Below are 13,407 nucleotides of genomic sequence, written 5' to 3'. Positions count from 1 at the left end.
CGGAGCAAAGGCGAACGAAACCCCTGAGTAAAGTTATATAAAAAATTTTAAACTTTGTATATTTTCCAACAAGTGGACTTGGTGTGACTGCACTCGGACTTTTCTTTCCTTCCTTTTTTCTTTTCATCTTCTTTTTTTTTTTTTTTTCTTCATATTGTATTTCTTCTGATTTCTCCTTTTCTTTTTTTCTGTTTTTTCCTTTCTTTTCTTTCCCCATTTTCTCCCGCCTTTCTTTTCCCTCTTTCCCCCTCTTTTCCCCCTTCTTTTTCCTTTTTTTCCCTATTCCTTTTTTCCCTTTTGCCCCCTTTTTCCTTATTACTCTGTAAATTTACTTATTACATCACGCAGACTGTCAAAAACGGGACCACACTCCCGGTAGTAAAGCGACTTCAGCATTTATTATAATAAAATAAAGGCCAAAAGCACAGGGACCCGCGGGCCGAGCAGGAGCGTTCCCGTCGAGGATGCTGCAGCGCCGGCGCTGGGTTTTCTGGAGCAGCGATGTCCCCGATGTTCCGGGTGGAGCGGCACAGCTTCACTGGGTCAGATGCCCCTTTTTATCCTGTTTTTTGTCCCTTTGGGTTGGTTTCTGTTGGGATCCTTCATTTGCATGAAGGTTTAAGGCGCTTAATTGGCCCATTACAGTTCTGTCCAGGGCGGTTTCGCTTGGGGGGTGCTGCACTTTACTGAGGTGTAATGCGGTACATTGAGTACTGTATTTCTTATAACTACCCTTTTAACCCCTTTTACAATATAACAACCAAACTAACAATGCTTAACAATTATCAACTATTCTACAACAGTTCCTAACCTATTTTTGACACAGATCAACACATCTCCAGGTCGGTGCAAACCTGACCGGTGCCGATGCGGCTGCAGACAGGAAGGTCACCCACGGCCAGCCGGTCCCTGCAAAGCGGGGTTTGGTCCCCTGAAGGGTGCTCGGCCCGTGACCTGATGCGTTTGGTTTGTGAGAGTGGAGGGCCCGTCCCGGCCCAGTGTCCCTGCCCGGTGTCGCTGCCCGGCCGTGGTTCCCGATGTCTTTGCCCGCTGCCCGGTGTCCCTGTCCGGTGCCGGTGTCCCTGCCTGGTGTCCCTGTCCGGTGCCGGTGTCCCTGTCCGGTGTCCCTGTCCGGTGCCGGTGTCGCTGCCCGGTGCCGCCGCCGAGGGGCGCTGGCGGCTCGCTGCGGGGATCACGTGACCGCAATGGCGCAGCAGTTCTGGGTTCTGAGGTGTTGCTGCTGCCGCCGCTTCCAGGGGCAGCAGGTGGGGACGGGACGGGACGGGACGGGAAGGGAAGGGAAGGGAAGGGAGGGTCGGGGGCAGTGGGTTCGGGGCCCTGACCGACCCCTCTGTACCCTCCCAGGCCAAGCGCAGCAGGCGGTGGAGCTGCAGCGTGTGCGGCCAGCGGCAGGCCGTGCAGAAGGTGAGGGCAGCCCTACACCCTCAGCCGCGTGCGCTGCCCTCGGTGACTCCGGGGCTGTCGCCTCACCCCGTGCTCTGCCCCTCCGGCTGCTCCCTCAGCCTTGTCCTCATTCATTCTGTGCAGGTTTATGGGCAGGGCTCGGGCCTGGAGTGCAGGCGCCACGTCCAGAAGCTGAACTTGCTGCAGGGTGAAGCAGAGGAGGAGCTGGGTTGGACATCTTGGTAGGGTGTTTAACCTTAATCTGCTCATGGCTTTGGATGTGCTGCAGCTGATGCGCATCTTCACGCACCGGGTGCCTGTTGGCCAACCCGAGCATGTCACAGCCAGGTTTTCTGGCCTGTTGAGAAGCCTTGACCGTGCTAGTTTTTTTCCTTGCCTCATAGGAACAAGCTCTTTGCTGGGGGTTTAGTGTCCCAGCATGTTTCTTTAGATAAGGATTTCTTTTAGATAACTATAGGTGATCAATAGCATGTGTTGGTCGGGCCTTTACTCATTAATCTCTACACAACAGGGTTTGGGTTTGTTGTTTCTTGATTTTTTTTTTTTAATTTGGTCTTTCCTATCTACTGTTTGAGCTGACTGTGGAGATGTCCTTTTTACAGATTACAATCCTCATCAGATTACATCCTCAAAAAACATCCACTTGAAGAAGCTGCTGCCTAACTGTTGGCATTTAGGGGGTTCACAATGAATCTCTTGAGTAATCACTGCTGCTAGTGATAAAAGACTTGTTCAGGACAAACACTTCAGTGTCATTCCTGCTGGGCTGGAAAATCTGAGTAGCACCTTCCTGTTTATTTCATTTTTGAATCTGTTTATAAATCAAGTAATCTTAAAGTGGTCTTGAACTCATCCAGCCTCCTTTTTACTCAAAGTTATTTTCAGAGATCAGTCAAGGGTAGTTATATAACTTGGTTGTGACTACACAGTGCTTCGCAGTTAGGCTTGGGGAAGAAAACTCATTGTTCACTTTATCAAAAAGTGTTGCTATTTTTATTCTCAAAGAATTGTGAAATTCAAAACATTATGAAACAACTTCCCTTTTCCTTGCTTTCATGGGATAAAGTGAGTGAGTTTAAACTGTTGTAGCAAACAAACACTGTTATATCCCTCGTTATGATCAATTAAAATTTTCATTATTAGTGGCTTTAGATCAAACTTGCACCCCTGTATAGCAACAAGGAGGACTCTTACTAGAGCCTGTAACTAGATTTATTCAAGTATTTGTGCAATATATCTTGCAAATCATTCATTTAGCATAAGTTTCACCATAGATACTGGTTTTCTGATATGTCTCCTATCCAGTGTTCCTATCCATGCTTTCAGTTCAGTCCCTTGTGCTATGACTGGGTGATATGAGCCCATAAATCAACAGACAGGAGTGTGTTCTAGAAATTGTAGTTTAAACCTCTATTTTAGGTGTGTAGAAGACTCTGTAAACGACAGCAAAAATAGAGCAGCACAGCATGAGGACAGTTCAGTCCAGCAGGTAAGATCCCTGCAAAGCTGAGGTAAATGGAAACCCATTCTGTCCTGGGTGAATCCTGGTGAAACCAGTGACCCCTTTATGTGGTTCAGACAGCTGAAATGGTGTATCAAATCAGATAAATGATTTGATAAATCCTGGGAACTATACAGGATTGCCATCCTAAACTAATTCATGATTTGAGGCATTCAGCACATGTGTAACAATACCAAAAATGAGAGCCCCCATGTTTTGCTGGTTTTAGTAATTCTCCAGTGTTGTAGGAGGGAAGGACAGAAGGCAGTCGCTGGAGTAAATATCTGGACCAGGAGAGTGAGGATCAGGAAGATGAGGAGGAGGCAGCTCTGGAAAGGCAACAGTTCTGTTCCCAGAGAAAGAACACTGTGGGAGAACAAAGGTACAGAGAGAACTTGGTTTTGCAATTCCTGCCCCCGAGTGGTGACACTTGATTTGGAGGTGTGGGAGGGAGCTCAGCTCTGAGATCTGAGCTTGGGTGCAGGTTGCAGTGTATGACCTGAGCTGAGGGATTTGGTACTACATTTTATGAACCTCTCCTGTGAAAAGAATCACAGTGGATCTAATGTCCTCTTTGTGAATGGTTTTCTTGGCCAGGAAACACCTGAAGCGCTTCCTCTCCAGCGATGTTCCGGAGCATGCAGAAGAAAGTGGAGTTTCTCAGCTTGTCTATCAAGCCAAAAAAGTTAAAACCGCTGAGGTATTTTAGCTATAGAAGATGCTCCTGACCTCTTTTGTATCATCTTGATTTTGAATTTTTATGAGTCTTTCTCTGTTCTTCTCCAAGCAAGCCAATGAATGACTGAGGAAAAAAAAAAATGTTGGGGATTTCTCTCTGAAAGGTTTTATTTAGGCAAAGTCAATGCCACCTTTAATGCTTCTATGCTGCATTTATAACCAAATTCTCTCCTTTCTTACAGTGCAAGAAATACTTTGTAGCAGTGCCTGATGGAGACGCTGGTTCTGGAGGCAGTGTGGTTCCTGCTGTCTGTGAGACTGTAGTGCCTGAGGAGAATACACAGCCCCCAACTTGTACCAAACCATCCAAGTGGGGAAAATTTCTCTCATTATCTGACAGCTCTAGTGAAAATGCTGCTGCAGTGACCATGGCACTGCAGGAGGACAGTGGAGGTGTGGGGCTGGAGAGCACAGCTGCTGGGGAGGCCTGGAGATGCTCAGATCAGGCTGGAAGAACTCTGCCTCAGGGTACAGGTTTTAAATTTAAAAAGCATGTTGCTAGCACTGAGGATCTGGCCTCAAGACTGCCCAGCAGCAGGTGCTCAGTTGAGGATGTGCTCAGAGACTCTCACAACCAGGTGCTAAGGGTGGGATCTGCTGCAGAGACCACTGCAGGAAGGTGCTGCTTGGATACCACGGGGAGGCCAAACACCCTTGTTAACTCTTACCCTGGGCCAAAGCTGAGCAATGTTTCTTGTGAGCAACTTTTCTGCACAGGTGAGGAGTTTGATGATGATCTCTGAAGTTCAGGCATCTTTGGCATGTCTTTCTTGGCTCTAATGTATTTGAGATGTTGTTTACTGAGACAATTTTGAACTAAAGGTGGTTTCACTCAAAGCCATAGAGAACTGCACTTATTAAAGTTGTTTACTTGCTTGATGGTTGTTTGGGAGGAAGGGAAGGAGAGAGAAGAGACTGTTGCTCTCAGGTTACTGGGTTGTCTAGCAACCTCAGCAGCTAGAAATAGGAATGGAATTAGGTCAGCTTGGGAAGAGAAAGCTCCCAGGCTTTAAGGATTCCTGGCCTGTACAATTAAATTCTGTGATTAACTCCTCCTTACAAACCAGCTCTTTTTCCCTGAACTATGTCTCTGTTGAAATCTCCCATAGCAACCCTTTCCTCCAGAGCTCTAAGCAAGCTCCAGAGCCTGCAAAGCACTGGATTTTTCTTCCTAAGTGTAGCCTTAACTGTACACCAAAGTATGTGCAGAAAGGCAGTCCTGGGCTGCTTTGTGTTTTCAGCCTCATCCATAAATAACGTAGCTGTGATACTGAAATGTTCCACAGACACATGACATGCAGTAGTATTTATTTTTCCTCCATTCTACAAGCATTTAAGAACATGAGACAGAAACCCAGAGTAGGAAGAATGATGAACCACAGTAGCTCATGCTGCTTTATCTGCTTTCAGCTAGAAAAGTGCTTTTTGTTACTACTACAAGTGAGGTGGCTGCTTAGAATACTGGATGGCATCTAGTGCTGCCCCGATGTCGCAGTTCTTGGTCTGCAGGAGCCGAGTGAGCCATCCACCCTCATCAGAGAAGCCCATGGAGAGCATTTGGGACAGAGACTCAATGAGGCGAGGGTCAGCTTCTGTGGAAAGAATAAAAGAGTTGAGCTATTTCACATAATTGGAAAACCAGGCAAGGCTTTAATAGCACTCTTCAAGAGGAGACACGCTCTTCTTTGTCTCTCAGGAGTGCAGATGTTTGAGATAAACAATACATAATCAGAGCTAAGGAAAGTGCTTAGGCTCAGCTGGCCTTGCTGTGGGACTCAGGGCTGCTGATGTCAGTTGAGGGCCCTTGGATACTGTTACTGGCTCCCACCAGCAAAGTGCTGCCCTAAAGCCACAGGAGATACTGGTCCACATCCTGCATTAAAAGGCTCTCTTGAGCAGTACACAGTAAGGTCATGACTGAGGACAGCACCTATTTTGTGTTGCTCAAATGGCATATTAGCCCAAAGTCAGACATCTGGTTAAGACCTAGCGGCCCACATTCAAGAGGGGAACCACCTGATCATGTCTAACAGGGTGCAAGAGCTGCTAGACCTGCCCAAGTCAGGGACAGGTTTAGCTCTGTCTTACACAACCTTGGTTTCTACCACCTCTAGAACAAGTCTGCTTGTCAGGCCAAGTTGGCAGTTCCCAAACTAAAGTTACTCTTAGCTATGAAAGCTGCTCACACTCTCCTACCTGGGGGCAGGTGTGGGTAGAGAGCAGCTTCTCGCAGTCCTGTAGGTCCTGGCTGGGGAGGATCCCGAGGCACATCCAGGGAGCTGGGACTGTCTGCGTCTGGCATCTGCAGAGACTGCAGCTCACCTGTGGAAGGATCCACTTCTTTGGATGATAAGTGGGTCCAGTCCTCCTCACCCCCTGATGAACTGCTAGACTCACTGTGTTCCTAAAATGGAAAATAAAAGGGTCCAGGGGCTGTAGTGCTTTCCAGGCAGTATGCACACTACTATTTGCCTTTTATATAAAGAATTCCATCCACAAGAAGTAGCAGCACCTTTGCTGTAAATCTGTAAAGGTGCTGTGTATCACTTAATCTGCTCTCATCTTAATATTCACTCCCACAGTGCATGCTGAGTGATTGTATTCAATTACTGTCATAGTTCCTGTACCTGGGAGTGGAAGCTGCCATCTTCCATTTGTGTGGGCACAGGATCTACCACCATGTCTTGCATCTGTTCTGCAATGATGTTTACTTGTGCACCAGACTCTGTGTTATTCCAGTCTGCTTTGGTCTGAACATTCTGGGTTGGAGCACTGCTGGTTGCCTCAGCATTGGTCTTCTCTTGGTTGGCAGAAGTGGGAGTCACTTTGCTTCTCTGTCCTCTGTGTTCCACATCGATATCAACTTCAATACCTAGAAAAGCATTTGAGGTGGACAAAGTCTTAAGAGGTTTTTCCAAAGCACAGTCCTAAATGGATCAATCCTGCTCTACACTCTGAAGGCTTCTGTCATCCTACAACCAGCCATGTAACATGCAGGAATTAAAATGCAAAGCCTTTAATAAGATGTCCACATAAACCAGGCAAAATCCAAAGTCCCCACTGACTTGAAGTTAAGTGTTACAGTGCTGACACATTAATGAAATCTTTCCTCATTTTCTCTCAAAGAAAAGGTACTAAGTGGCTGTTCTAAGCCCAAGCATTATTAGTATCCAAGTGTAAATTAAGCCTTTGAGGCTTAGGACACAGGAGGTAGTGCCATAACCAGTCACAACAACTGACTGCTGCTCCTGTTAAACAGACCTGTAAGCCAGTCTCAGGGACTGGTAACAAACTGTAGGTCACTTACCCAGGGGACTCAGAAAAGCTGCAACACTCTCCCCAACATTCTTTAGGAAGGTGACATTGGGGTCCTGAGGCTGGCTGTTAGTAGAAGCTTCTAGAAAAACAATTTCTGTTAGCACACACAAGCTCCCAGGGAAAGGGCACCTGCAGAGGGTGTGTCCCCACAGGAGCTTAGTGCTCACTCCTGTCACTGACATACATTACAGAATAAAGCACTACAGAGAAAAACTAACTGAGCTACCTCTGTAACAGAAAGCCAGCATTAGCATTGTTATGGCTCATTACCCATGCTGAAAGGCAGATCTGGAGTAGAATAGTGACATGCTTGACCTAACAGCTCTGGGTTCCAGATACTTTATCTGCATCCTCATTCACTGCATGGACCCAAGCACACCTTAAAGTAATCACACTTAGTGCTGAAAGGTGCCAATTATTTCAAGCAAATTAGATTCCTTCCTTTGTTTGTTTTCCCACCCAGACTCTACCCTGTGCTGCAGAACCTCAGCTGGTCTGAGGCTCCACCACCACCCTGTCTACCAGGGCATCTCCTCTCACCTTCTGCAGCAGGTGCACTGGGGGCTGCAGCGGTGGCTTCAGCTTGCTCCGAGTTCTGGCAGGGAGCTGCAGGCACAGGATACCCCCAGCAGTGCATCCATGGGAAGGGTGGAACACCATGGCGCATTTTACGGAGCCAGCGTCCTCGGGGAAGCCACTGTAAAGGGTGACACTCATGTGACACTGGGTTCTGAGCAACTGAAACTCCTAAATTAAATTTGGGGACTCTCTCATTCATCAGTTCCCCCTAAGAGATTTTGCTCACCTCAAATGGATTAAGCAGTGGGCTTTGGAACATCACCATGTTGTGCTCCTTGTGGATGCCCTTCCCCTCACAGGTGCTGCACAGGTCATAGTCTGGACAGACACTGCACTTGAACCTGGTCCCTACCACAGGTCCCTCACAGCCATCACAGATGACATTGGGGTGCACCATGTTGCGGGGAGGCTCCTGGCTGCACTGCGAGCGGTGCTCCCGCTTGCACTCCTTTTTCTCTGTTAAGGAAAGGAAACTTCACATCAAGATCAGGTTACTATTTACAGCCTGGAAGTCAGGCAGAGGAGGAAGCACAAACAAGCCCATAAGAGCAGTGCTGACTTACTAGGTCAGTTTATTTTTACACTGGCTGTCAAACTTAAGCCGGGCTCATGTAAGAGACCTTAAGCCACGTGCAGAGAGGTTTTGCAAAGATACCTTCTCTTGAAACCAAGCATACCTTATCCTAAATATCTCTTGGCACGCTTATTTTAGATTAGTACTGCATCACCTCATCTGGCTTCTCATCCTACCTTCCCAAGCACTGCAAGAACAAAATGTTTCTGGAGAAGGAGTTAGGAACGCGGATGCCGGGAAGCATAACATGAGAACGGGGACAACAGGTGTGGCTCATTAGATGGACTGCAGATAAAGCTTTGAGGGCTTCTACCTGAACACAAGGGACTGGGGAGCAACTATGTACTGGGAAAGTGGAATTAAGGCTAACATGTTGTTGTGAATATTTAGGATACCAGTGCTAGTTTAGTGTATCCAGGGAACAAGAATGACAACAGAGTCTCGCACGGGGCCAGCTGATAGGGCTAGGAGGAAACCTGTGGTTTGTTTATCCCACCTCAAATTCATGTTCTGTCATACTGCCCTTTATTTAACCTCCCCCGCAGAGGCCGCAGTTTCCACCAGGCCCTCGAGGACACGGGGAAGGGCCAGGGCTGGGCTGGCTTCGCAGGTTTTGGGAGCGCTGCCAGGAAGCGCTCAGGCGAGACCCGCCGTGCTCTCCAGAGCTGCGCGGCCGTACCTTTGATATAAACACGGAATACGCCATCCCGCACGTAGGGCATCGCCAACTCCAGCTCTTCGTCGGTGGAAAAAGCGATCAGATCCCCGTCCTCATCTGGAAAGGGCGAAGCGCAGGATGAGGGGCCCGGTCGGGTGTCACGGGGGGTAACGGGGTACCCAGAGCCCCGCGCCCCGAGATCTGCCACCCCGGAACACCCCCGGGCCCGGCCCCAGCAGCAGCCCGAGCCCCGCTCACCCTTGTAGTGCATGCGGAAGGCGGGCGGCGGCCCGGCCCGCAGCAGCCCCTGGAAGAGTTCGGCGATGCGGTCGTAGATGGCCCGGTAGCGAGCGGGCGGCGGCAGGGTGAAGCGGCGGATCTCGCGGGCCGTCTCCTCCTTGCCCAGCAGGTAGGCTTTCACCGTCAGCGCCGCCATGGCTGTGGCGCAGCAGGAATTGCGGCCGGGAGCCGGGACACACACAGACACACAAGGCGGAGTGAGCGGCGGCGACAGCGGCTCGGCGGCCGCGGTTTTATAGCGCCACGGCGCAGGCCGCGCCCACAACAGAGCGCGTCCCCTTCGCCCGGGCCCAGGCCCCGCCCCCGGGCCCGATCCCCGTTCTGGTCCTGCTCCGTCCCCGTCCAGCGCGGGTGGGAAAGCGCTCAGGGCACCTTTTCCTGCAGCCGGGAAAACCTGTGGATACGTGCCCGTGTCTGCTCCCTGCCCTGCTCGGCCCCGGGTTCGCGCCCCGGGGCGGTGCCAGCAGCGTTTGGCGGCGCGGGTTTGTTGTGGTCTCCAAAGCACCAGCGGGGCCTGGGCGGCGGGGAACGAGTGCGACATAGGGACCTCCTGGGTGGGCTCCGGGACACTCCGGTGGGGAAACACCACACCACGGGGCAGAGCTGGGCTGCACTGGTCCCGTCACCGCTCGGCACCGGGATCCACCGGGCCACGTTCCACCACGGCTTGGCCATCCCGGTCTCGCCTGTCCCTGCCATCGTGGCAAGCAGGGCCAGCTTGGCCAAGGAGCAGAGGTGGGAGCCATGCGCCAGCCCGGCTCGTGCAGCACCCACCGGAGGGGTTTGCGTGCCGAGCGTGACAGGAATAAATGACTCTTCCCTGAACGCCGAGTTTCGGAAGGGGGGGCACTAAAAATAAGGTCACTGGTGTAAACACAACTGACATTAAGGAGGATGTGCTGTGGCCTTTCCAAGCTGGTTGGCAGCGATATTTTTTTGCAGATCAGATACAGTTGACAGGCATCTTAATACAGCCACGGGAGGGTTCAGCTGGCAGAACACACCGTCTGTGCTGTCCAAGCATAATTAAATAATGATGGATCAATGATTATTAGGTTCCTTGTTGATGTTAATTTCCTCTCACCCAAGGGCCTGACCACTCTCACTCTTGGTGCTGTGTTTCTTAGTTGAAGATATTAAGAACTTAGGAGAAACTGTGTCATGATTTATCATCTTCTGTAATCAAGAGAAGCCTAAATTTTAATTTCCACGATGGGAAGGTAGTTTATTTCTTGACCTGAAGTATATATATTAAAACACTTGGCCTTTCATGTAGAGACATTTTTGGCATATGCGTGGCAATGTTGAAATTGCAACCCTTTCCTGGCAAATAGTATTTACAGTGGAAAAGTTTGCCCCATTTAAGTTAAAATGCTTTCTAGAAAATTCAATTTCTAGGTATGACATGGCTAATATTTCTACTGTAAAGCACTGGGTTAAAGTTTAAACACCAGCAGACTCAGGTGGAAGCATGGATGATGCTGTGTAGGAAATGATTCAGCAGCTTTTACAGCAGGAAATATTGAAAAGTTTGGGCAGGCAGCAAAGTTGTATGGTGTTCACCTTCCCTTTTGCCTGTTTGCAGTGTGTACCCTTATGTCTGAAAATGTCAGGGAAAGCTGATGACTTGGCATTGTTGGATTATGTTTTTTCTCCATAAAATCTGATGTGGCACCAGGAGAAGCAGGAGATGCAGTACAGGACACTCTGCCAGTGTTGGATGTGCCTCACCAAGCAGCACCTCCAGCATGCCCATCTCAGGTCCTCTTTCTGAGGACCCCGAGGGCCACTTTCATCCCATCCATAAAGCCAGAGACTGTATGTTGAGACCCAGCTCCAGCACATTCATTCCTTAGGTTCCAAGCTGTCCCAGACAGCTCCAATTCCTATTCCCTTCTCCATCCCTGCCTGCGTTTGAGGGGCATTTGAGGCACGGGGGTTGCTGTGTCTTTTCACATCAGTTCTGTCTCCATGCTAATTGATTGTTGCATTTATCAAGCAATGCACTAAAGTAAAATCAGAAATCTGAGTTTTCCTCTGTGTCCAATCCATTCTCCGGGTGGGACATGCTGAGTCACGCTCAGCCTTCTGGGTGTGACATCATGCACTTTTACAAAACATAAGGCAAACAGGCTTTCACCGGTCTGTTGTTGGCTTACCTCACCGATCACGGGACGGGGGTGACTCAGTGAGTCTCCTCCTCCTCCTCGAGGTCGGGGATTTCCTCCCAGCAAGCCCTTCTCCAGCTCAGTCCTCTCTCTCCCCATCACCTCCTGCCTCTGCCCGGTTCCTCAGCCCCCTGGAGAAGCCATGGGAGGAGCTGTGCTCTGTTCCCAGACCCACTTGAGAAGTTTCTCCTTCTTTTGTAAGTGCATCTGGATTTTGGCATTCTCAGCATGAAGCAGTGGCTGTGTGGATATTTTCCTATGATTCCTTAGGAATCCCATAGCAGCACAGCAACCCCTTCCCAAACAAGTGCCTTGTTGGCCCGGGGTGCTGAGCAACCAGCTTCACAGATGGATGTAACAAAGGAACAATAAAGGGAACAGGGGAAAAATGCTGTTGGAGTTTAAAAATTCAAGTTAGAGAGGAAAGGCTTAAAAAGGAGCAATTAGCATCCCTTCAGTGCTCTGCTTTCTCTCTACTCCCACTTCTGCTGGGAAATGTTCAAAAATATTTGGTGAGGTTTTTGTTCTGAGGGCACAATCACCAGAAATACTCCTTCTGTCCAAACTTCTTATGTTTGCAATAAAGCCCTAGGGAGAAGAAGGTGGGGTGGAGGAGGGAAAATGTCCAATCTTTTCCTTGCTTGCAAACCACAGTGGAGGCTGATGGGGAAATTTTCCAGAGGAAATTTTCCCCCAGATCATTGCTGCATCCTGAGGCTCCCATCACTGTCCCAGCACTCCTGGTGAGGAGGGGAGGGTTTGGCCCCTGTGTCCCCCAGCTCTGGCAGGACTGTGTGTGGGGATGGAGGGACCATGCACAGCTCTCTGGGCTGCACCAAGTGCCCCATCCACACACAGCAATCCCACACACTCCTTCCAGAGGCTTCTGGAGAGGTGCAGGATCCTCCAGAGACATTGGGTCAGACACCAGTGACTCAGCCCCGTCCCGTGACCTCTGCTTTCCTCCTCTAGCCCAGGGAAAAGCCTGTTCGTGACTCGGAAGCAGAGCCCTCCTTCCTCATTGGCACAGGCAGAGCAGAAAGCCGAGCAGGGAGTTTTTTGCTGTCTCATTTTTGAGGCTGAGCTTTCCTGAAGTTTGACTGTGCCACGTCAGGTGTTTACACAGGCTCAGCAGCTCCTCATTGCTGTGGCGTGGAACTGGTAAAGGCAGAAAACTGACACAGGTTTTTCACTGAGGCACAGGAGCAGATAGGAAGAAAGGGCAGAGAGCAGCCACAAGGCACAAGCACACTTAGGGGTGTCATGCAGTTCCATAAGGATTTTATGTTCATGGAGGTGAGAAAGAGTTTTTTGCAGCCTGTGTGAATTGCTTGGGGCAAGGGCTGCTTTGAGAATCTGACTTGTAGCTTTTGCCCTGAATTAAAGCATCAATATGTCAACACTTTGAAGGTAAAGTACCCTGTTGTCATTTTCCTCATGGTTAAGGAGATTTGGAAAAATTTATACTGCAGTGAAACAAGCCATAGTGATGTTTGAACACAGCAGCCTATAAAACACATAGAAAATGAAATTATTTTGTTTCTTACATAAAGCAGCCTGGGAAAGGATCAAGCCTAAAGATGGGCCAAACTCCAGAGACAAGCTCTTTAGAGCACTAGATAAAATCAGATCTGAGAGAATAATGGCAGGTGCTACAACTGGCTTAGTCCCTCATTTTTTCCAAGAGAACCCAAGATTTTTATCATGAGAGGGTGCTATGAAACTCATTCATTTCTTCAGACTTTTATGAAGACAAAGTATAACAGCAGAAATTAAACTTCATCCTTGGGAAAGAGTCTAATTAATTGTTCTGGAGAAATTATTAATGTTCTCTCTTCTCTTCTACTGCAGACACACCACATATCCCGAGTGGTGGGAGCATTTTGCACCTCTGAAAATAAACAGCCAACATTTAATGGAGTACAATGTTTCCCCACCAGCAGCTCTTACTTGTCTGCCACCCTTGCAGGGTGAGGCTGCCGTGAATTCCCGTGGACCTGCTGCTGGCTCATGTTCTGATGGAGGTTGCTTGGGCAACGCTTTGTAAAATCCGATGCACAGGATGCACAGGTCCAAGTCCCGCCCCAAGGGTTTTTTTCAGCGTTCCCGAGAGTTCTGCTCAGGGCATTTCCCTGCTCGGGGATGT

At 49.2% G+C, this 13,407-nt stretch overlaps 2 protein-coding genes across 3 annotated transcripts; one reads left to right on the top strand and one right to left on the bottom strand.

Annotated features, from left to right (window-relative positions):
• The first annotated feature begins 411 nt into the window (after positions 1-411).
• MRNIP (MRN complex interacting protein) lies at positions 412-4,515 on the top strand. Its single transcript, XM_030229315.2, has 7 exons — positions 412-1,265; positions 1,366-1,425; positions 1,549-1,646; positions 2,845-2,914; positions 3,175-3,308; positions 3,524-3,626; positions 3,847-4,515. Exons 1-7 carry the CDS (start codon positions 1,038-1,040, stop codon positions 4,405-4,407), a joined length of 1,254 nt encoding a protein of 417 aa, XP_030085175.2. The 5' UTR covers positions 412-1,037; the 3' UTR covers positions 4,408-4,515.
• Positions 4,516-4,955: 440 nt separating this feature from the next.
• SQSTM1 (sequestosome 1) lies at positions 4,956-9,330 on the bottom strand. 2 transcript variants are annotated; one of them, XM_009091436.4, is made up of 8 exons: positions 9,052-9,330; positions 8,815-8,910; positions 7,788-8,017; positions 7,523-7,679; positions 6,972-7,061; positions 6,292-6,536; positions 5,861-6,068; positions 4,956-5,256 (listed from the first exon to the last, which is right to left on the bottom strand). In XM_009091436.4, the coding sequence occupies exons 1-8, from the start codon at positions 9,227-9,229 to the stop codon at positions 5,099-5,101; spliced, it is 1,362 nt and encodes a 453-aa protein (XP_009089684.2). In that variant the 5' UTR covers positions 9,230-9,330; the 3' UTR covers positions 4,956-5,098. The 2 variants fall into 2 exon arrangements, with proteins under 2 accessions (XP_009089684.2, XP_009089685.2); XM_009091437.4 differs by lacking the exon at positions 6,972-7,061.
• Positions 9,331-13,407: the final 4,077 nt, after the last annotated feature.

The sequence above is a fragment of the Serinus canaria genome, chromosome 13 (genome assembly GCF_022539315.1).
Source record: "Serinus canaria isolate serCan28SL12 chromosome 13, serCan2020, whole genome shotgun sequence".
In the NCBI taxonomy this organism is placed as follows: Eukaryota; Metazoa; Chordata; class Aves; order Passeriformes; family Fringillidae; genus Serinus; species Serinus canaria.
Note: the sequence above shows the minus strand (reverse complement) of the source record. Positions and strands in the feature narration are given on the sequence as shown.

Coding starts and splice junctions, on each gene's coding strand:
- MRNIP (XM_030229315.2), top strand. CDS start 1,038: ATGTCTTTGCCCGCTGCCCGGTGTCCCTGTCCGGTGCCGGTGTCCCTG. Junction 1,266..1,365: donor GCCGCTTCCAGGGGCAGCAG/GTGGGGACGGGA, acceptor GTACCCTCCCAG/GCCAAGCGCAGCAGGCGGTG. Junction 3,309..3,523: donor AACACTGTGGGAGAACAAAG/GTACAGAGAGAA, acceptor TTTCTTGGCCAG/GAAACACCTGAAGCGCTTCC.
- SQSTM1 (XM_009091436.4), bottom strand. CDS start 9,229: ATGGCGGCGCTGACGGTGAAAGCCTACCTGCTGGGCAAGGAGGAGACG. Junction 8,018..8,814: donor ATTCCGTGTTTATATCAAAG/GTACGGCCGCGC, acceptor TTTCCTTAACAG/AGAAAAAGGAGTGCAAGCGG. Junction 7,680..7,787: donor CACTGCTTAATCCATTTGAG/GTGAGCAAAATC, acceptor CACCCTTTACAG/TGGCTTCCCCGAGGACGCTG.